Source organism: Athene noctua, chromosome 1, assembly GCF_965140245.1.
Source record: "Athene noctua chromosome 1, bAthNoc1.hap1.1, whole genome shotgun sequence".
Classification (NCBI taxonomy): Eukaryota; Metazoa; Chordata; class Aves; order Strigiformes; family Strigidae; genus Athene; species Athene noctua.
Window position 1 is genome coordinate 133,690,401 of NC_134037.1, and position 23,172 is coordinate 133,713,572.

At 36.7% G+C, this 23,172-nt stretch overlaps 1 protein-coding gene across 1 annotated transcript in view; it reads right to left on the reverse strand.

Annotated features, from left to right (window-relative positions):
• STXBP5L (syntaxin binding protein 5L) overlaps positions 1 to 23,172 on the reverse strand; it is a 202,229-nt gene that overhangs the window by 44,668 nt on the left and 134,389 nt on the right. The window contains exons 15-19 of the mRNA XM_074900267.1: positions 20,867 to 21,084; positions 16,996 to 17,168; positions 10,065 to 10,190; positions 6,476 to 6,627; positions 4,749 to 4,820 (exon numbers count right to left, since the gene is read on the reverse strand). Of these exons, the coding sequence (XP_074756368.1) occupies positions 4,749 to 4,820; positions 6,476 to 6,627; positions 10,065 to 10,190; positions 16,996 to 17,168; positions 20,867 to 21,084 (741 nt within the window). The remainder of the gene's footprint in view (positions 1 to 4,748; positions 4,821 to 6,475; positions 6,628 to 10,064; positions 10,191 to 16,995; positions 17,169 to 20,866; positions 21,085 to 23,172) is intronic.

Genomic DNA, 23,172 nt, shown 5'->3' on the forward strand with positions numbered 1-23,172 from the left:
CATGCCATAGGCTACCTGGGACTGGCAGACAGCCTAGCACCAGACATCCATCTGCTAGCAACGTGGACACACAGCACGCCAGTCCTCAAGCCTAGTGAACATTAGCCCACATTCAGATGTGCGTTACTGTTGTACAGATACTGTGTTTACACATTCTGCATGTGTTGTATTCAAACATCCTATCACAACATTTCAATATGCTTTAATCTGACACCATGCCTCCTGTGATGGGACATGTTTTAATTTTTATGGCTTCTGGACACTCGGGCTCAGAGATCCTCATCTCTAAAGTTCATATAGACTCTTGGTTTTTAAAAAAAATTTGCTACCATCTGGTCACCAGTGCTGTTCTCTTTGTATTAAAAACAGTGGGATCTTAATGCAGATTACAATTTTAATTTTATTACACTGTAATTTTGAACTGCTCTGAAAAATGGGGAGAATCAAGAGCCCCAACAAGCAGAATAAAAATCTCCTACCACTAATGAAGTTGTATGAGTGCTAGAGCAACTTTGAGAGTGCTTTGGAAAAACATCAGTATTGATTTGACCTGGAATAAACATATTTGTCAATTTTTAAGGGTTACCTTTGAATCCATTAAACCTTGTCTTTTGTTCCCCCTTGAGATAAGAAAGGGACCTCAAGCTTTTATTTGTACTACTTCTTATTTTCTACTGTCATTTCCTTTTTAAGTACACCAAGCTAAATCTTTTCAATAATTTATCATGTATTTCCATGCAACTCAGCTTTCCTTGAATGTTTGAGATACTACAACAGCTACTGAAGTTAAACTACAAAAAATATTTCACTTTTCATTTTGAAGTTCTGTAGGCCCCATCTGTGCCACATAACATTTTAGCTATTTTTAGCCAAAAGCCCCATGTCAGCAAATTTTGAGTCCAGGTAGAACAAGAAGAACATAGCAGCAAAACAAAAGGCAAATAACTGAGAGTGGCAACGTAAACAACCACCTGTGAGAAGATGCACCCATTGACATTATAAAGAAATTGGCTTTGATTTGAACAAATTACAAATGTGAAAATAGTGCAAGGTGTAAATATATCACATAAGGCATTAAAGCACTTTTAAAGGCATGGATACCTTTCAAAGTTTACTTTGATTCCCATTTCCTCTTTATTAAAGAATCAAAAATTATACTGTCTAGCATGGAGTAACAAATTTTATGAACGTATAATTTAAAATAATTTTTGAAATTTAAAATTTCTATATGAATGCTTCAGACTGATCATTTACTTAAAAGCACCCAAAGCCATCGCATTTTTGCATACAATAAATTAATTATAAATAAGCATAAATATTCACAAGCCAGTAAGTAAGCCCAGTGTTATCTCATTCCATCATCTTCATACTGAATTACCATACTATGATTTCTTTATGTTTAAATATGATGCATTCTTTGGAAATGGCAGTTCAGAATATAGCTGTTGACTTAAAACTCAACCTATATTAGCTTCTGCTGTGCTGTCAGGTGTGATTTAAAGTGTCAATTACTGATATATAATGACTCATAACACACAGTTTTCTGCGTCCTCCTGTCAGACCAAGGTTACTTTTGCTCGCATCCTCTCAAGGGACTGACATGAAGGAGGTACAAGGACTTCTCACTGAAAAGTCTTCATTCTGAAAATGATTTTCCAATGGATCAACATACTTCGAACTTGCTGACTTTTTGGATGCTTCATAAAGATTATTTATTTTCTTGTTTTACCAACAGATGGTATGAATTTCTAGTAGGAGATGCAAATTGTTTTTGCAAGTTAGTATTTTTATATTTTGCTGCAAACACTATTTCTCTAGATGCAGAAAATGTATTTGTTTTAATATGTGAATATATGTTAACAACACAGTTCTGCACTACTGCACAGAGAGTTTATTTTATTTGTCTTGGAACATATTATTGCTACAAAGGAAGGTGGCTGCCAGCAGATGTTATAACAGATGAAACAGGTCATCAACACCAGAAAGCTAGCTCCAGCTCTGCACTTACCCTCATCTTAGCCTTTTATTTTCCACAGATTACTTCCCCTGATAGGACAATTATGTTTCAGTCTTTACCATTACGTATGCCTAGAACTGATCAAATTTCTCCTAATTTCTTCCCTTCTTTCTCTCTTCCCACTTTTACCTCCCAAACCACAGAACGTGCTTTCTTAATGCTCTAAGACCGCTCTAGACACTTTTGAGTCTGGCTTACACATGTTACTCTTACCAAGCTATCTATACATTTATTGGCTAAGATGCAAAACAATTATTCCACTGCTGTGCTTTGTATATTGGATGCCCTTGACATTGTTCATTCTATCCTTCCTTTGGAAAACCTCTCCTCCAACATATTGCTTCTTTTCCTTGTTTGATTCCCCCCGCCCCTCCTCCTTCCTCTCCCTCCTCCGCCTCTCCCTCCTTTCCTCTTCAGTTTCAAGGACTGAAACACCAAGACTTCCTTTATGTCTCTGTCCCAGTATTCTCTCCTATAAACAGGGCAATAAATATATATTTTTACCCTAATGATTCATAAATACACACGTCTAATTTGGATTCCTTCCATCCAAGTTAGAGTAGTAATCCTGTCTTTCTAAAATTTACTTGCAAGTGTCCAGACATAACATTAACTTAACATGCCAAGATGAACTCTGATTTTTTGTGCTGAAGTCTTCTCTTCACTACTTCAACACAGCTATCAGCCCTGCTGCCTTCCCTGATACTCTAATCCATAATATTTGTTTCATCCTTGGAACATCACACTTTAACTCTTAGATTCAGGCTGGATACTAAATTAGACTGTTTCTTCCTGCAAATCATCCCCAAAATGACTGACAAATGTCTAAGTATCTTGCTCATTGATAATCTTTTCTTTGGCTTCAATGCCTGCAAATCTTATTCTCTCAAACTGATCCTCATGAAATTATCTTCCTTTTTAATTTCTTAATTGAATCAACTCCTGATATGACTTCCCATTAACTTCCATTTTCATTTATATAACCCTCAAAACCCTAGACCCAATGCTTATCATGGCTGCTCCTGCTTTTGCCTTAATAATATCAGCTTCAACTGCACAATTTCCCAAAATAATTTTTTTGCCCCCCCCCCCCATCATCACCCCTTACGAGAAGAGATAAACTTGTAAGCAAAATCCTAAATCCATTCTCAATACCTCTCACTCATATCTCAGATAAGACATATAACAAAGCATAACTTGAGAATGACTTAGCAAGATATTTTCAAGACTCTGACACATTCTTGCCCTGTTCTTTATCTTATTTCCTGGTACATCTTTCAGATCATAGAGTACATACTCCTGTATAAGTATTGAATGGAAAAGCAACAACCAAAAAATTTTTGAGGAAAGAAATTAGGCTGTTAATGATCTTGCCCAAGAGTCCGACTCATATTTTTTCAGTTTTGATGTATATAGGAAGATTTTGTGGACTTTCCCAATTTTGGGGTTGAAGATGACAACAAGACAATAAATTTTCAATCATGAAAAACTCTGGTCTGTGTTTGTTATTTTGAAGGAAAATGTTGGTCATTTTTTGTCTTAGAACTTATTAATTTTTTAGCAGGGGAAAACCCCCAAACCTTTGACTGCTGTTTGTCTGTCAGGTTCTCTGTTAGAGATTTGAAATTAGCAAGACCAGACTAACAAACTTCAAGACATTATAAATGAAACTTTTTTATGGACTGCTGAATTTGTAACTGGACTAGTCTTTATCTAAACAGGACAACCTTTATGAAATACTATGAAATAAAAGCATAGAAATCAGTTGTTGAGTAATCACTCTTCAGAGACAGAATAGAATTTCTTGTGTGAGTGTACAAATGTATTTAAATAGCTACATTACTCTGTATTTATGCAAGATGATAAAACTGCTACCCCTTTTATCTTACCTATATCGAGTATTTAATGTAAAATTGCCTATCCAGTTGTTCTTTGAAAACTACTTTTAAAAGAGATGAATAAGAGGCATCCTGGAGACCTAATTACATATAAGCACTGCAGTTAATTAAGAAACTTACAGCTCATCTGTTGAACAGTCATTTTTGCAAAATTAATTATAGCTTTGTTAATCGCATTCTGCAGTGATGAATACTAATATTTAAATTACATATCACTATAATTCAAAATTTAAAGATATTAAAACCATTAATTTTCATAGGTCTCTTTGATGTATGTCTTTTTATACCCACTTTACGTTCCCCATTAAAGATCAGAGGCACAGGATAGTTCCCCAAAGCCAAATATTCAAGTACCAAACCAAGATTAAAATTTTAAATTTCATAGCACCCAATCCAATTGGTACTCTTCTACGCCACATTGTTCTTCTGAAAATATGGAAGAATTAATTAATAATTACAACCAGGCAGTGCCATTGCAAAACAAGAAATGCTTCATATAAGTAGATGTACACCAAAATGAATATAAAATCAAAGAAAGATACTGTCATCAGGAACATAACATTGTTAAAAAAGCATTTCTAAGGCCCAGTCTGCCCCATATAAGTCACTGATGTTTTCTCATTGACTCTTTTGGAAGAAGAAAACAGATTTGAAATATCTGTGTAATAAAGATAATTGTCAAAATTAAGCATGGTTGACATCACAAAATATTAAGTTTGCATGCATGCTGAATGTGTTTAAAAAAAACACATTACAAAGCACAAACACATGGGTTTAAGTCAGGCATAGTCCATTCATGATAAAGCTATTTGCCTAACCTTTATAGAACTTACTCTGATAGGAAGTACGGATCCGTTTCGTTAAATCTGGATAAAAGTTAGACAGGCCACGCATGCAAAAGTTGTCTTTGGAACATGCCAGTACACCAGCATCAGCAGCAGGCAGAGGAAAGAGAGAAAAAACAGTCTAAAGTGAAAGGAAGTGGTATCATAACCAGCATCTAGAACAGCCAAGGTGAAGAAATTTCAGCAGATGCTTACCTTCCAATTGGGAGATATAACAAGAAAAATAATCAAAAAAGTAAAGGATGTGGGATGGATGGTGAGAAAGCAGCTGAGGCTTTTTTTAGATGCACAGTTTCTATGAGCAATTGTATATTCCTTCTTAGCGGTCACTTATCCCCGGTGGGCTCCATTCTAACAGTGCTGCAGAACTGGAACGCTGCCTTAAAAGACTGGCCAAGACTGATACAGAGAAACCCTGTGTGGTACAGTGCTGATGACAGCTATTTCTACATCACCTACCATCCACCTTTTGTACAGGGCTCTGCAGCATGCTTCTTGTGGCTAGCTGCTTAAATTACTTTGGGAGCTGCTGTGAGTCTGGCTGAACCAGACAGAGAAGCCGAAGGTAGCTTAAAGCTGCTTGTCTCTTCTCTCCTCAGCTGTGACAAATTTACATCTTTAACACTTGGCACAGATGAGAACTAAGCTTGCCATGATTAAATGCCTAGAAAGTGAGATAAATGGTCTTTCAGGAATGGAAATAGACTTGAAGGCTTACATTTTATCCTCTAAATTTTATTTTCTGTTGGGAGTACAAACATATGCCCAGTTAAAAAAATTTTCCATTGACTCTATGGAGAAATAGGATTTGACGATTTAGTGCAGGGTCTGCTGATGAAAATGCTGATGTCATAAACCCACTATAATCTACTGCTTTTATAATTTTACGGTTAGATTTTAAATTCAACATTTTCAAACAGATTTTTAAATCTAATTCTAAAACTTCACAGCTATGCAAAACACATTTCATAATTGTGTCTAACTCTAGTATGTTACTATGGAATACCTAGAATAAAAAGATTTGAAACATAGAAGATCTGACTTTTTTATCATACAAGTAAATTTTTTAGATAACCAAAAATGTATGGTAAAATTTAGCTGCATTGATGGACTAATATTTCTAACACACAATGCATAATAATAGCCGTGGCTTACAAATGTGATCCTCTTGGCATCGAATTTATAATGGGGTACAGATGGATTTAGCCTGTTAATATCAAGAGCATCTATTCACTTACAAAGTGGCTAATTTGAGCTACTTGTGCTACCTACATAACATGTCTCTGAGGTGTTACACTTCTCCAAACACAACCGTCTCTTCAAATACCAATGAATAGCACATGGCAGAAGATACAATTAAGTTTAAATTGAAGTCTCACCTATTCGTATGAACTTGTTGAAACCAGAAAGAAAATAGCATACAGACTACACTTCAAGTGACTGCCAAAGAAACAATTTACTGCTCTGCTCATTATGATTTTTTACAGACTCAGCTAAGGGAATTACTTGCTGACCTCCATCCCAAAAGAACAAACTTCATAAAACATTTTGTTTCTGAGAAAGTGTCAGTACCTAAAGCATGGCATGTTTCTTCTGTCAAGTTATAAAACTCCACTGGCCGGCAATCATCATGCATTTTCAAAGCACTATAAAAAGCCACAGGCAAAAAACCAAAGAACATATCAGGTTCATAACCACAATAATTTATTTCCTACCTGCAGCAAACTGCTTGCTTTTGCGAGGTGAACGGGGTTGACGCTGGTATGGATCACTTGATCCATATAGGTCAAGGGTTCCCATGCTCAGCAATACTGTCTTCTGCATAAAGTCCACAACGGCCAAACCATTGCAGTTCCCAAACGCCACTCTGAGAAAATAAACGTTCCTCGAAGGTATTAGTAATATGTAATTAAGTGTTGCAAGCAATAATAATTATTTATTGTTATGAATTCTGCACAAACATTTTCTTCAGAAACAACTCAAAGTTTATATTTTGTAATTCTTACAGATTTGTAATCCTGAATTTATAAAATTGTTCCCTGAAACACAGTAATTGACTAACCAGAAAGCAGACTTCCCACTTTAACTTTCTGTGTCAAATGCATTGCAGTAATGTCTAAATGTTGCTTTACTGGACAATATAATTCCAGTAATAATTATGTAAATTAAGTCTAAAATCTGGACGTAGATCTGTACTATCTACAGCACTGGCTCAGATTCTATTGGTTGTTACTACACTATGTTTTCTACCCTTCACTTAACACTGACTTTAGTACAGCATCTGTGGAAATACTGTGAACATACTCTTTTTTTTCCCCTCACTGACTCTTCACTGATCTGCAGCTTAAGCAGCTACTAATATACACCAGGTTAAAGCATGTACAATTACACTTTTATTTGGCAATATTTTGTATTTATGTGGAAAGATCATAAGGTGCACTGAGGAATAAACTCCATGTTTTATGAACAAAGAGTAGTATCTGTTTCAGAAATTACCAAAGCCTGTTATGCTTAACAGAAGAACAAAATAATTTTTAGACAGTTTTTCTGGGACAAAAAGGAACTCCATCTTCTGCATTTGCCAGAAAACCATTCTGAGCAAAGTTTTATATGTCTTCATGTTTCTTGACACAAATTGACTGACAAAGAATAGTCAAAAATTATTTTTCTATTTGTTTTTGGCATTCTTGTATTTTCGTTAAAGCATATGTTAATAGGCATTGTCAGAGAAAGGGTATTGAAGTAAGAAAGATTACTAGTGTAAAGTGTGACAGCAATTCCTGTGTTCCTAAGTTGCCATGTTCTAGATGGGAAAGAAAAGTAAAGGAATAAAACTGATGTCAATCTCATCTGTTATTACTTCAGGGAACAGAAATTATAACCATCTGCATTTTGAAAATTATTAACTTAAGATTTATTAATTTTGGAAAACATGAGTCACAAGAAGAGCTGGTGATCATTCACTCCATGGCCAGCAAATTAACAAAACAGACCATTACTTCCTGGTCTGCATTTTTCTAAGCTTCTCTAAGTTCACACACAAGCACAGATATAATATTTCTTCTAACTAAAAAGATTACCAAGAAAAATCAGAAATTGCTCATTAATGTTATAACACTGCTGAGGAATGATAAGAAAATCTAGACAGATATTACTATTAACAAGGCGTAAGATAAATTGCTAACATCCAAGTCTTTATGAAATCAAATACAAAATAAGCATAATGAATTTCTCAGTTTTGAATGATGAATAGTTGCTAGATGTTCTATTCTGTGGGCATCTTTCACAGAAGTGTCATAAAATCCTCACAGGGCATTTCTTGACAATTAATATGTAAATTGGCTAAAACTTTTTATCACATGAGCTGGTAATAAATTTTCAACGACTGCTTTCAGTCCAACAGAACATAATTTAAAACAAAGTTATTATTTGTATTTAACCTTGTTGATCTTCAGTTGTAACTGAAACATTTTGTAAATTTTTCTTTCCTAGTTTCATACCATAAAGAAGGCTTTGGTGATTCATTTCAACAGAAATAAACAGGTGTTAATACTGCTAATTTGTAACGGTACTATTAAAAGTAAACAAATTACATTAAACAAAATTTTGCAATGTCTGAAGTCTTTTATCTTTGCTGGGGATAAAGGTTTTTTTTTTTTATATCTTACTTTAGTACTGTCCCATGGCTGCAGTAACATCAGAGACCCTGAGTTCCTATTATTTGTAATATACAGTTACAGAAATCAAAGTAACTAAAAGAATACTGGAAGTAGACACTCCAGAACACACCTTCCTATGCCTTCCTCCTAGTTAAACTGATATTATAGGAAAAAGTACAGGCAAAAGATGACCCAAATAACCCTACAACTAACATGGCAAAAATGACATACCCTCAAGCTTCCTGCTGAAGTGGAACAGTTCGTCTACATTGTGAGGCTAGATAACAGGAAAAAACTAAAGTATTAAATGAAAATTTTGATGAAAAATAGGATTGTACCTTGTCATAAGCCCAAGAAAAAAGTTGAGAGAGACAAGAGAGAGGGAGAGAGAAGAGAGTCTACAGAAGAAATGTAAAGAAATCGGCCTTTCTTGTATAGCTTTTGTAAGAAAGTTAAATTTAGGTTATTGGACTATTTTTTCGATACAGCACTTATTTCTGAAACACTCATGTACTTCGTATATGGTGTTTTAAAGGAGGCTGTCCTGTAAACTGTTACTGCTTCTAGCAAAGGAAACAATTTAAAGCATTTGATTGAATCAGGTTATGTTTAGGAAACCACTGTGAGTATTAGGAGAACTGCAACCTGTTAGTTTACAAGTGAGAGAATGGTGTGATCACCCCTGAAGTCAGATGCTGCCTTGAGGCTTGAGACCTGCAAGTGAGCGAATTAGGCAAAACCCAACAATCTGTACAAGTGACAAATGCATCTAGGTATGGTAAGACAAAAGAAACTTCGAGAGATCATGAATAGGAAACTGTCTGGAAATTCAGACCAAAGACTTGACAAAACAGTCCCTAGATGACAACATTTTTGCACAAATGTAAAGGCTCTGTCTAAAACTTCCAAAGTCTCTGGAGAGAGTCAAGTGACTAACTGAAAATCAGTAGGAGTCAGACACGTAACATCCATTACAGCCTATAGTTTTTACTGGAGTAACACCTTCTAGAGGGAAAACCATTTTAATGTATCTGGGTGATTCTCAGTGAGAGAAAACATTAAAACTTGGCAAATAAATTTAACCCGAGGTAAAAACACAGAGATACGCTCACTTGCATTTCCAAACAGAATTTAGCATTTGAATGTTCCTTATTCAATTTTCAATTTCAGGTCACTGGCTCTCTTGCAAACAGAGATTAGCACAGACATAAAAATGCTTTTCTCAGAAGACTATTTCCAACTAAGATATGATGTCATGATAAATGACATTTAACACTTAATCACATCACCGTTTTCTATGAAATGTATTTCACCTTGGTGATCCCTTCAAAATAACTTTAAAAAAATTACAGATTTGAAGGGTAATTATATTTTATTTGAAAGGGCAGACGGAATAATGTGAAAAGATTCAGACTTCTAAATAGAAATAGTAGAAATACTGGCAAGAATGGCAGTTTAACATCTCATATTACAATCTTTATGAGTGTTCAAATAATTTTCCCCCAAGAATCTGGGTTATAGCACCTTCTAATTATTTTTACTCTGCCTTTAATTGTCTGCAGGGAACTTCAGAGTATAGTTACAAAATATATGATTTAGTGCAAGAAACAATAAATCAAAGCAACCTTAGTTTTGAGTTACTTACAGTCCATAAGCAGAGTTTACAGCAAGACTGGTAATCTGTTGTGGAGGCTCACCATCCACCCACACCAACTGAATAACAAGATCTGCTTGGTATCCGGGAGGCATTCGCACAGGTCGAGTCTTAACGCTAAGAAGGAGAGGTACAAGATAAGAACAAACAAACAGACTGGTTCATGAATAACAACTGCTTCTCTTGAGAAAATACTAGTGAAGCACAATGCCTTAGTAAGCCCAGAGCAGTATCAGCACTAGCCGCATACTGTACATTGAGACTAGGCATTACAATCAGAACAGGGATATTTTGGAGGAATTCCAGGTTTTGACTTTAATTTCTGTTGTAGAAACAAATCTAAAAACTTCAACATTTCCTGCAATGAAACTCTGGAGAAGATGTAGGTGGAGGTCAATAAAAATAATTTTTGATTATTCATTTTGCTTTGATTTTCCTTTTCCAGAATATTTTCTCATGCTATATAACGCACACTTAAAAAATCGTCATGAATAATTAACTTGAAAGGAAAACCTAAAATACTTTCCTCCGATACTTTGAAACAGGACATTTCTTTATTTTTTGAATTTTCTTGCTCTGAAGTAAAGCACAACAGAAAATGCAAAGAGCCATGACAAGATGAGAAGATGTACCTTTCTGTAGCGGTCCTCACCATTGCATATTCAAAACTTATTGACAATGACTTTACAATTCTATTTCAAGGAACCATAGAATGGTTTGGGTTGGAAGGGACCTTAAAGATTGTTTAGTTCCACTCCCCCTGCCATAGGCAGGGACATCTTCCACTAGACCACGTTGATCAAAGCCCCCTCCAACCTGGCCTGGAACACTTCCAGGGAGGGGGACCTGTGCCAGTGTATCATCACCCTCACAGTAAAGAATTTCTTCTTTATATCTAATGTAAATCTTCCCTCTTTCAGTTTAAAACTGTTACCCCTCACCCTATCACCGTGCTCCCTGACAAAGAGTCCCTCCCCAGCTTTCCTGTAGCCCCTTTAAGTACTGGGGGGCTGCTATAAGGTCTCCCTGGAGCCTTCTCTTCTCCAGGCTGAGCCCCCTGAACTCTCTCAGCCTGTCCTCACAGGGGAGGTGCTCCAGCCCCCTGATCATCTTCATGACCTCCTCTGGACCTGCTCGAGCAGGGGTCCATGCCCTCCTTGTGCTGGGGGCCCTAGAGCTGAACACATCTGCAGGTGGGGTCTCATGAGAGCAAAGGGGGAGAATCCCCTCCCTCGCCCTGCTGGCCACACTGCTCTGGATGCAGCCCAGGACACGGTTGGCTTTCTGGGCTGTGAGTGCACATTGCTGGCTCGTGGTCAGTTTTCCATCCACTAATACCCCCAAGTCCTTCTCCACAGGGCTGCTCTCAATCCACTCCTCGCCCAGCCTGTGTTTGTGCTTGGGATTGCCCTGACCCATGTGCAGGCTTTGTTGAACTTCAAGAGGTTTGCACGGTCCCACCTCTCCAGCCTGTCCAGGTCCCTCTGGATGGCCCATCCCTTCCCTCCAGCGTGTCGGTCACATCACACAGCTCAGTGACGTCGGCAAACTTGCTGAGGGTGCCTCGATCCCCCTGTCCATGACCCCAACACAGATGTTAAACAGTGCCGGTCCCAACACCCACCCCTGAGGAACACTGCTTGTTACTGCTCTCCGCTTGGCCATTGGGCCATTGATTGCAACTCTCTGAGTGTGACCATCCAGACAATTCCTTATCCATCGAGTGGTCCATTCATCAAAACCCTTTCTCTCCAGTTTAGAGACAAGGATGTCATGAAGAACAGTGTCAAAAGCTTTGCACAAGTCCAGGTAGATGATGTCAGTTGCTGTTCCCTTATCCACCAGCGCTCTAACCCTGTTGCAGAAGGCCACCAGATCTGTCAGGCACGATTTGCCCTTAGTGAAGCCATGTTGGCTGTCACCAATCACCTCCTATTTCTCATGTGCCCTAGCAGAGTTTCCATGATCTTGCTGGGCACAGAGGTGAAACTGGCCTGTAGTTCCCTGGATCTTCTTTTATCCTCTTTTTAAAAATGGGGTTATGTCACCCCTTTTCCAGTCTGTGGGAACTTCACCAGACTGCCACGACAGGCCTCCTGGCGTTCTTCCTCTTTGTTGGGATGCATCATTCCTGAGCTTGGAGGAGGTGAACCTTAAAATATCAACCAGCTTTCTTGGGCCCCCCCTTCCCTTCACTACTCTGCCAAGCAGATCTCTGAAGAGACCAAAGTCTGCTCTCCTGAGGTCCAGGGTAGTGAACTTGTTGTGCTCCTTCCTCACTGCCCTAAGGATATTGAACTACATCATTTCACAGTCACTGCAGCCAAGGCTGCCCTGGAGCTTCACACTCTCCACCAGCCCCACTCCTTGTTGGTGAGAACAAGGTCCAGCATAGCACTGCTCCTCTGATAGAGAAGGAAGTTATCATCATTTGTCCATTTAGTGCAAACACCTGCGTATAATCACCTAATATCTGATCTGGTCTTAATGAATGAATGCTTCCTACATAAAATCTGATGTAATTATTAACACCTCTTCATATTCTGTTACGGAAAGTTCAGTGACTTGCAAAGCAGGTAGTGAAGGTGTATATATTAAGAGGGAGCGTAAGAACGGAACACTTCGTATGACTGCTTTATGTGTGTTCTTAGCTGGTAGAAATTAACATGATGATACACTGAAAGAAGATATTATGTAATAATAGCAATATCTTGAGGTATTCATGTTATTCATTAGTACATTCACACTGTAGGTAGCAATTTATATGTAAAGCCCACTAGCCAGTGCATTTTTACTGTAGCTGTAAATGAGACTGCTTATATTGCACCCCTCTGCACACAGTCATTGCAGGGCAGTCTAAAACATGTAATCCTCTATCCCTGTGAAAAATAGTACTGAAAGAAAGGCTAAGAATCAGGAGAAGAAGGAAATTAGCTGGTTTATATGGACACAGAGCACACATTCTGGAAAACTGGAGCCCCCCTGCCAGTGCCTGGGCACCTGCACCTGATATGATATGACATCTTTGGTAACTGCCTTTCGAAATACATTCACATTCTGCCTTGAATTTTTTAACCATTTCAGTAATATAGTTTATGCTGTACTGTACTGCTTATATTTTTATTGTAGAAGGTTCACTATCCTTGCCAAATCTTTCCCTTATTTACTATTTAACGACAAAGGCATTCCTCATCTGTCTTTCTAAATACATTTCCTTAACAGTAGCTTGGCACTCTATTTCTTTTGCCCGTCGTACTGTTCAGACCTTACATATCCATTTATTCGGAAGAGTAATCAGCCACTTGGCTCTGTGCTTGTCATAGGAAAGACATGGCAGCACAGTTCAGCACACAGGATGCTTTTCCCATCCTCCTCTTCCTCTCTCCAGGCTGGGCACCTGGGAGCCAGCCAAAGTCACCCCATCACAGTTGGAATAGCTTTGTATTGTTGCTTTCTATGAACAGCAAAAATCTCCTCAAAGTTTTGCCCTTTCTTACCTGTTCTGTTGGCACTAAAGCTTTTCCCTTTCCTTTCTTCCTAAGATACGTATCCAAGAGCATTTCTGAAATGACACTATCCATAAGCTTAATGAAGCCCTGAATTACCCAGGAATATTTGTGGTGAGAACAAAGGGACGAGCATCCGTGAACTCAAGCTGCTAAGGGTGGGGGGCCTATTGGTAACAGAGAAAAACTGAAACTACAAATTAGAGTTGTATACAGTGAAGGTGTATTCTTTTCAAACAAGCTTCACAGCAAGCAGAAACCAAATATTTGATACAAATAGTACTCCAAAGTATCTCTGTGACAAGGCCCTTCTACTTCTTATGCCTGTGGATAAGCCTTTAAGAGGCACACTTGTGGTGGTATTTCCACCTTGGACGCCAAGGTGTTTCTGTTTTCAGCTTCTGCCCTTAAAAATGTTATAAAAATATGAAATAGGTAAATGAGAGACAAGAAGCAAGACTTTAGTCTAAGACCCTTTCAGCTGAGCAGAAGTCCATATGTTCTAATGGATGATGGGGGGAACACAAGGGTCATGCTGCTATGGTGAGTTCCAACAAATATCAGTTGAGGCAATGTGTTTATCCTTTTCTTCTTCTAAACAAACTACCATGAGAGTGACAATGGCTGCAGAATTAATCCTGATCTTCTAAAACAAGTTTTTATTATCATATTATTTTTTCAATGTGTTTTTAACAACATGCTGAAAGAATTAGAGAACTTGAAGTGTCTTCTAAGTTTTTTTTCGATTGTTGTGACCTGAACAGAAAAAGCAAACACTTTTCTCTCTCTATTTTTCACTGCAAATTTGAGGATCTTCTTTGGTAAGATGGATGTTATTTCACAGGGATTTTCTCCAAGCACAGAGTAAGTTGTAACTCGTGAAAGACCATAAGACCAGAGTAAAATAGTTTTGGATTTTGTGATTCAGTTTGTCATTCCCATGTTCCTGTGATGCCTTCCTCTTTAAAGGATGTTTGAGTTATTTCCCTGGTTTCACTAACCATCTTGCTTGAACAGTAATGTTGACATTTAGTTCTCCTTCACCTTGCTTTGGATTGCTTTTTTTGAAGTGATTGTACTATAAATCTAAACAGACTGCAGGAGTATGCTCAGAAAGAATATAGATATTTCAGTGATTTCCTTGACATGCTCTTGTTATGCTTCACTGAATTTAGTTGTTGCAAAGTTTTGGTTTCTAGCTTTCTTCATGAGATAATCACAGTTCTTTATCATTTTGGAGTTACTTGGAGCTAATGTCAAAACCTTTGATTTACCTAATTTTGGGAGGATAATAAAAGTCTTTGAACAAAGACTTACATTCTGGGTACAGCTTTTTGATGACAGCATTTACATCAAAAATATTTATCTGCACAATCACAAATACAACAGTTTCTTATTATAGCTGCATATTTCATTATAAAATCTTCTGAAATAAGCAAGAACAGTATTTATTCCACACTGCTGCTTGCCTCTCTTGGCAACTTTTACTTTTGATTTCAGAAAAATGCCAAGTTTTCATTACTTCAGCCCCTTCAATCACTTTCTTTCTAGTACCTGTTCACAGACACAAACACATTCAGTCATTCTGACTAGCAAAAATTATGTAGTGTGGAGTGCCACCAATTTGCTGTAACAAGGTTGAGAAGCAGATATGAAAATAAACACAATGGAGCCAAGATTAAAAGCGAGGTTTTATATAAAATTTTATCTGGATTATCAACATAGTTCAAGTTGTGCACTCACCCTCCATGTGTAGGTGGCTGCAGCTTTATGTTACTATGACTGTATCTTAGATTCTGTACTGCTGCCCACCTTAATGACTTGCAGATAAAGTCAACAGCATCATCCAAGTTTCTACTAGGTTTTCTGTGGTTCCAGCACTACTTTCATTTTATCATCATAATTCTACTTAGAAGTTTTTTGACAGATAAGGAATGTGGACCTGGTTAGGGTTTGGGGGAAAAGTGTGAATATTTATATGTCTTTCCCTATTGAAAAGGATCAGAGTGTACACAGCATACTTTTATATAAATGTAAGAGGGAGTATGCCAGCAGTTTGAGTGGTATAATTACTTTGAATTTTAAAAATCACTTTTCTGTCAAAATAAGTTTACATTTACTGTGTGTAAAATGGGACAAGTATCAGTTGGCCATCTTAATGTGAGATTACATAGAGTTAAGGAAATTTCTAAAAACTAATCAGCAGAACCTCTACTGGTTCATTACAGCTTTTCTGACTCCAAGATCAACAATTCCTCTCCTCTCCAGACCAAATCAAATAAGAATCTCTTAGGGGAAAATGTTAACCACTGAAATAATCGATTGCATTCTTGCTGATTTCAGTGTCATAAATAGATTTCACATTGGGATTCTTTTAATAACTTCTCTGTGTGCCTTCTATTGATCTTCATGGTTTACATTAATGATTTAACTGGGGTCTGAGGCTCAACTGCCTGACTGAACGAGGTGGGCAAACAAACAGGATGCAAAAAAATACTGTTAATTTTACAAGAACAATGCCATGATGTTGCTTTTAAATGTTAATGCTATTTTCAGGAGCTCAACAGCCCAAAGTATCTGTAAAGTCAGGCAATGTTCATTTAAACTGCTTTTGAAATAACTAAGGCATTTAAAATATTTAATAATAATTAGACTGAAATAATAATGAATTCACTAAAATGAGAGCAATTGTTATCAGCAGTGTACTATAATGGCTGGAAAATTACAGTTTATGGAGTTTTGTATGGGGTTCTGTTTTGAACCTATCCAAACCTATAATTTATCTGCCTTATTAGTAAGAACATAATAATTTACTCCAAACAGTAGCAATATGTACTCTAGCAGACAACAATTTGTTTCTTTCTAAAGATTAAATATATATACACTTCCACACAGCGCAACTCTTTCATAATTGTATATTTTAAAGATTGTTTCATGAGTATGAACACAGTTTCATTCTCTTACACAACATAAAATGCATATATGTCTTTCACAAAGAAAGATTTTAGTGTACTAATTAATCAAGGAAGGAAAGCTTTGCAGGTCTGCTTCACAGAAATCTCTTTATGAACTAAAAAAAAAAAAGTTCCTCAGAAATTCCTTGATTTATTCTGTAGTGCTTGTATTCCATTCAAAATTGTGGGCATGAGATGAAGAGGTACTCCTAGGTCATACTGGAAAATTAGTCAACGTTTACTGTAACAGTTTATCTTCTCCATAATTACTTCTAGCCTTTTAAAATCCCTTGTTAATTATTTTGCCTTAATTCTTTTGTTTGTTCCACATTTTGGTTTCTTCTCACTTTGTGTTGCATACGTATGATTAACCTGTTTTTCTTGATAGTCGATGGATTCTTAATATAAAAGATATGAGTTCTTTTTAGAAAGATAGATCTTTGAACAATGGCATAGACTTACCTAAGACACGGAATACTATCCTTCATCGGTCCTTCACATGCTACAGTGTTGGTACTGCCTGAAAGGCTCTTTAAGGAAGGAAGCTGGGAGGAGGCATCTGGAAATGGAGGAATCATTTCTGGTTCAGGAGTAATGATATCTTCTACTTCATACTGAAGTCGTACCTCTAATGACTTAAATAAATAAAAAGCTAAGTTATTATTTCATAAAGCAAGCTGCTGAAAGTTCTGTTACTTCCAAATAAATATCAGTAAGCCTTTTTTTTTTTTTTTTTTTAAATACACCCCCACCCCCCATTTATCATTATCATTTGCAGGCAAAGCATACTGTCATTTGTTATTTATATGGCCTAACAGTAACATCAAATAGGAACAAGTCATCTACCCTACATTGATGGAGAAATACATTCTTCCAGTGCTGAGTTTGATTCAAGCTTTTCATTGTAAGGAAAGGCAACAATACAACTTTCCAGAATTAATTATGAAAAGAGAAGTTAATCACTCACCTCCAGACAAACATATTTTGGCATAAAAATCATCATTCTGGATAAATGTAATGAAAAATTTCTGCCTTTTGTCTGTTACCATTTTCCTAAGCAAATTCTTGAAAGAATGATTGCTCTGCCTTCTTATTGCTAGTACAACAGAGTCTCTACAAGACAGGTTTTAGCCAGTATACAGAAGTCTGACTGTGTGGGTAGTACTGATTAATGAACAAACTTCATTTGTCCATAGGTGGGAGTCAGGAAATCAGAGACAACAGCACAGAGAGTTTCATATTCCTTAGACTGAACATGAGTTTGGTGGATTCTAGAAAGCAAAGTTCAAATCAAATACATTTTGTTTTCCTTCTGGCCTCTCTAGATAGGGAAAAAGGAGACCAACCAGGCCCAACCACCCTTCAATTCTTTCCACTAATTCAGGAAACCTTTACTGAAGGACTCTAAAACACAGGGGAAACTGGACAGGGAACTCAAATTTATATGAGTAATCATCTCAAAGAATCACAGTAAATATTGGGTAATTACTTCTACCTCACAAATTGTCCAAGGAGATCCCCATTTGGAAAAGAATGGAAACCAAGGTACAGCACTCAAAGAGATAAGGTCTTGGGATCACTAGCTGAATAGTAATTGTGGTGCTGGTACTTTGAAATTATCAGAAGCAATTGCATATGTAGACACTGCAAACTCCATCTTAGTGATCTCTCACTGAGACATCATCTGCACCAGAATGTAGATTAAGAAAATACCCAAGTTTTATGGGAATTGAGAGATAAAGATCAGTAATGAAGACTCTCCTATTTCTCAACCTTTGTGTTAAAACACGTAAGATTCCAGAAAGAAGTGATTCTGCTTAACCAGAAGAGAAAGGGTCTTTTCTCAAACTTTCACTTTTGTTTTCTCCTTGTAAAATCCATGGATATTTTTGCCTGAATTGGCTAAAGAAGCTTATGGTCAACATTTGCCTTCAAAGACTAATGAATGAAATATTGAGTTCAGGAAATATAATCTCCTGGAAGTAATTGCTGCTAACTGAAACAATTTATAATGCTCTTTAATCTTCATGCAGGACTTGAGAAATTGTTGAAAAGTATGTTCTGCTGCTTGCCATGATCAAAGTGCATCATTCTTGTCTGAATATTTTTCTTTGTGTCTTCCTTTTTCTACTAAAATTCATGTTGTTAAGTTGTAGATATCATCCATTTGCTGAGAAAAGGAAAAATGTGGGCTAATAACATGACTGCGATTTTTTTTTACATTTTGTTCCCTGTTTGGCTGGACCCTGGAATAGGTACAGACCTATTATACCAATTTATTTTGACGCACAGTAAAGATCTTTTTGGAGGATCCCATCAGTAGGTTTATTGATTCTCCCTTCTACATTCGAACTAGTGTATAGTACAAGACTGACGTAAACTTACAAGACTGATGTCAGGCAGTCAAACCCACATGGGGTGCTTAAAATGCTGGGATTTGTAGATGGAACTCAAGGTGAGTTCACACTGGCTGCTAGAAAAGCGAGGACACTAAGTGCTAGAACTTGGGCTCACCTCAGGCAGCAAAGAAATCCTGAGACTGACCAGCTCAGTCTCAATATAGACAAAGTCAGACAGCCTAATGTCAGGTACATATTACAATAAAGACTCACATGTTTTTTATTAAAAACACCCCCACCATTTAAGAGTGAAGACTTGAATGCCTGAGCAAAAACATGGAAACCAAGAGTTGAGGCCCATCTCAGGGATGCACAAAACCCAGGGGAACTCAATGACTATGCCACCAAGATTAGATAATATTAAAGCAACTCTTCAGAGAACAATTCCTCATATAAATGCTTCCTAATTGCAGATGAAATCTGAGAAACTGTAAAATTGCACATATTATAACACTTTAGAAAATACCAGTTCTGATGCAATTCAGCCACAAAAGTAGAAGACAGGAAAATAAAGAAATTAAATCATAGGTAATAAAAGATAAGGTGCATTTGCTATGGAACAATATAAGAATACCAAAATGCAGTAATTTTAGCAGCATTATACATGAGCTGGTCACTAATGTGAAATTACTGTTCATTAGTTTTAAAACTTCCCTGACAGGATATGTTCAGCTAGCTTGATAATTGCCTCTGGGCAGGGGCATGGGGAAATGAGAGGGAAACAACAGAACAGCTATAGGTAATGAATTTCCTTACCAGATGGCACATGGCTACAGGCCAAAAATGACATGTTTTTGCCAGGCTAGAACTATAGACTTTCTAAAGTACATTAAAATAGTGTTAAAAAAGTGTTTTCGCCAGGCTAGAACTATAGACTTTCTAAAGTACATTAAAATAGTGTGAAAAGGAAAAGAACTGTAATCGGGGAAGTTCAAAAATGAAAGGGAAATTTTGGGTCAGCCCCTGGGATTTGTTGAGAGCTGGCAGATACAAAGAAATAATTTCTGGCAAGAGAGTGTCTGCAGTTGCAAACTGTTCTCCAGCACCAGAGAATGGCCAGCCTGAAGGAGAGGCAGTCATGATTAGTTTGGCTTTGCCTTAAGAGCAGTCTCCTGTTAAACTTCTTAAGCTTAAGGAAGAATGTTTTACATTATAAATGCTGTTCAGCCGCACTGTTAGCAGTGAGTGTGGCTCCTGTGCAAAAAAACAAGGTTTAAACCTAAGTCAGACTTGCTGTACAACAATGGTAAGTACAAGGTGACTGCAGTGCAGTAAAAGAACATAACTGTATGATTCTACCTGAAATAGGGTGACTGCTGAAGACGTGAAGACAGAAGAAAGCGTATTTGAACAGGATAAAGCAACAGAAATCTTAGGAAATTAGCAAGTGTTTAGACATAAATAATCTGGCATTTCATATAGTGTCCAGTTTTAGGGAAACAAAGTCAGCATAAGCCAGGAAAAAAAATAAAATCAACTCTTAATTTTGTTAAAGCCAGTGATAATTTTCAGTCCCTTTGTGGTACAAACACTATGAACACTTAAAGAGATTAAACACTTGAGTTAAAAAGAGCATTATTGTGTACATACACAATGTACATTATCTGATAAAAACATACAGCAGCCAGTATTTTTAGAGCAGGTAAGTGCAACAGAAATTTACTGTATAATGAAGTCTTAAAAGCAAACTATGTCTGAAATCTGTACTGTATGTTACTATTAAAACAAAGTGGAAAGTTGGCTCCTAAAACCTCAGGTTTTTGTCACTAACTTAAGTAGGATCAAGATTTCACTCAAAAGGATTAAAATGAATTGTTCCTAAACCTATATTTATACAGCTTGATATTACTTTTATTCAAGGATATGACACAGCAAGGCAATTGGATTTAGAAATTATGTTCTTCTATAAGAGAGTAAAATTCTGAAGGACTTACTGCAATTTCAGTATTTACTTCATGTTTGCTGAACCTGTAAACAACCACATATGCAGAAACTCCTGCCACACAGAAGATTCGGCTTTCAGGACACCAGTACATCATCTGAACAGCAAAAGGATCTTCTTCCACAATCTCAGCTGTTGCTTTTCCTTCTCCCACTTTCTGTTTTTCAAAGACCTTGGATGTTTTTAATTTGTACAACATCTGTAGAGTAACTGGAATATATTAAAACATACAAAAAATGCTGACAAGAAGCATAGTTATAAAACTCCCTGCTTCCTATTTTCTTTTCAGTTGTGGCATAACAAAGAATCTTATGAAGGCCTAAGAGGAGAAAATGATGGGTATTATACAATACAGGTATTATTCTGGTACACAGTACTGGTAGGATATGTATTTAATACTTCCAAAATGGATATTTGTCTGTGAAATACTTCTTAGTACATTCTGGGACAGGATGTCAAAGGTCTATGTTAACCACTATGTCTGTAATTACACTCAGTGTTATAGAGAGGCTCTGATAATGTTGCTATTTTCCTAACGAGATGTGAAACTAATTTCATTTGTCTGAGGTTAGCATCTCGCTAGGATGTAAAGACTGTATGGCACTTGAGGAGAAAACATTAGGAAATTATTCTGGTGGCCTGGGCAACACAAAGACTTTCTGGATGAACAGGAGTTCTGAAATATTTTGAGTTCTTGACTAATAAGTATATCTGTATTTATACCTGTATATAAAACCTTAATATCCAGAAGCCTGTGTCAAGATGACCTCCACTGCAGCGAATACTGGAGGTAAAGAGTGATTATAATTAACTCCATTTTGTTTTACTGACATTTCTCCCTGTTTTTTACTACTTTTATATTAATTTATTGGTGGCATTAATTAATAACTGCATAAGGTCGGAAAAAGTCAGTCAGGTCCAGCACCTATAAAGGTGCGTATATACATAAAGTCAAAGCTGTTACATATGTTAGTGTAATTGTGGTAGATCAGTCTAGATAGTTTGTGCAACAAGAAAAACAAAAGATGAAAAAACTGTGTTTTAGTCGTGTAACTGGATGACGAACACTGCAAAACTACATTTTCATTTTGCAGTGCAGACATGTTCCAGGAGTTTTAGCGTATACATTTTTTTATACTTTAAAAAGTTTTAGCATATAAAATGGTACCAAATTTTCACAAATTACAACAAGTGCTTCTGTGGTGGTGGAATGAGGCCTCAGAATGCCCTTAGTCCCAGCGGGAAATCAAGAGTGGCACTTCAAATCAGACATCTTGGGTCCGTGCATACTAGGATTAGAAGAATTACAGAATCATAGGGCACAAGTACAAGGCAAGGATCTCTATGCTTCTGTGAATTACTAGGCACCATCTGCACAAAGCCAAATAAGAAACAGCAATGGCTTCTCAGCAAAGATACATCTGGAAAACTGCTTCAGTAGCTTATCAATTCCCTGTCTCCCACAAATCCGTGCTTTCAGATACAAACTGACACAATTAAAATGTCTAAAAGCAAATTATTTTGTCCTTTCAAATACCAGTAGGGTATTATGTTTGCCATGAAATCTCAAATGAAATTTGAACTCTTTTAAAAAGGTTAAGACCTTGTAAATAAAACTTCATAATAATTAAAACCTTGTAAATAGAAAGTACAAAGTATGGTACCAGTAACACAGTACATGCCCTGAAAAGGGACTAAAATCTGATGCCTCTCTAAATAAAAGCAATTATCCTGGTTTTGTTCATATTAAAGTGCTCTCAAACTTCTTTCATGTTGACCTAATTTGATTTTTTTTCTTTTTGGTGTTCACCATAACTTGAAAATGCTGGAAGATGCAAACTCTAATAAGCAGCATGTATCTGTTTTTCCTCCATTTTCAAATAGATAAATTATATGATTAAAGAAACAACTCATAGTTATGTTCAGTTGACATGTCTATGTAAAATTTCTTTCTGAAATAAGGCTTTGGAAATCCTAATTTTCTTCTTGTCCATCCTGATGAGTGAAAATATTTGGTTTTAGGCAAAAGAGAACTACCTGACAAAGTAATCAGGTTTAGCTGACATTAAAATTTTGTAAACATTCCCCATATTTGGCTGGAAATGGTAGCAGTATTAATCATTACAATTCTGTGGAACTAGCAGGGAGTTTAAGTGTCATATACTCTGTACTCTTGGCAATCATTACATATTGGTTACTAGGGTCAAATTAAACCTCTCTATGCCTAACCTCTCATACAGAATTCTCTTCCACACTCCCTTTTCTTTAAGAGACTGATGCCTCATAAAAGAGAGATTC